Here is a 571-nt window from a genome sequence, read left to right as displayed (position 1 = left end):
CTGCATGTACACCCGAAGCTCCTCAGCAGCAGCAGTGGGGTCGCAGCTGCAGCTGCAACCAGCAGCAGCAGCAGCAGGAGCAGCAACTGCTGCTGCTGCTGCTGTGCTGCTGCTGCTGCTGAGGAGACAATTCTGCTGCAGCAGCTCATCTCTGTTGAAGCCAACGATAGAAGTAACCACCAGACGAGCTGCCTCCTCCCGCACCTGCAACACAAACCCTAAACCCTAAACCCTAAACCCTAAACCCTAAACCCTACACCCTGATCGCAGACAACAGAAAGGCAAAAGGTGTTGTGCAGCAGCAGCGGCAGCAGTATTCTAGCAGCACGTCCTACAGCAGCAGCAGCCAGTGATGTGCAGCAGCAGCAACAACAGCAGCAGGTCTTGTGCTGCTGCAGCAGCAGCAGCAACAGCAGCAGCAGCAGAAAAGGTTGAAGCTAGCAGCAAAGCATAGTACAGCCGCAGCTGCCGAGTCAAAGCCCCAGAAGAAGCCATACCGAGGTCGTCCGTAGGCACACACTGCAGCAGCAGCAGCAGCAGCAGCAGCAGCAACAGCAGCAGCAGAAGCAGG

General features: G+C 57.1%; 1 protein-coding gene across 1 annotated transcript in view; it reads right to left on the bottom strand.

Moving 5' to 3' along the window:
* The window catches only part of EMH_0043470 (uncharacterized protein), a gene marked incomplete at both ends in the record, with an annotated part of 5,368 nt that overhangs the window by 1,376 nt on the left and 3,421 nt on the right, over positions 1-571 (bottom strand). The window contains one exon of the mRNA XM_013495846.1: positions 13-204. Within this exon, the coding sequence (XP_013351300.1) occupies positions 13-204 (192 nt within the window). The remainder of the gene's footprint in view (positions 1-12; positions 205-571) is intronic.

Source organism: Eimeria mitis, genomic scaffold, assembly GCF_000499745.2.
Source record: "Eimeria mitis Houghton genomic scaffold, Emh_scaff1785, whole genome shotgun sequence".
NCBI lineage: Eukaryota > Apicomplexa > Conoidasida > Eucoccidiorida > Eimeriidae > Eimeria > Eimeria mitis.
This window is presented reverse-complemented; position numbering and strand designations above follow the sequence as displayed.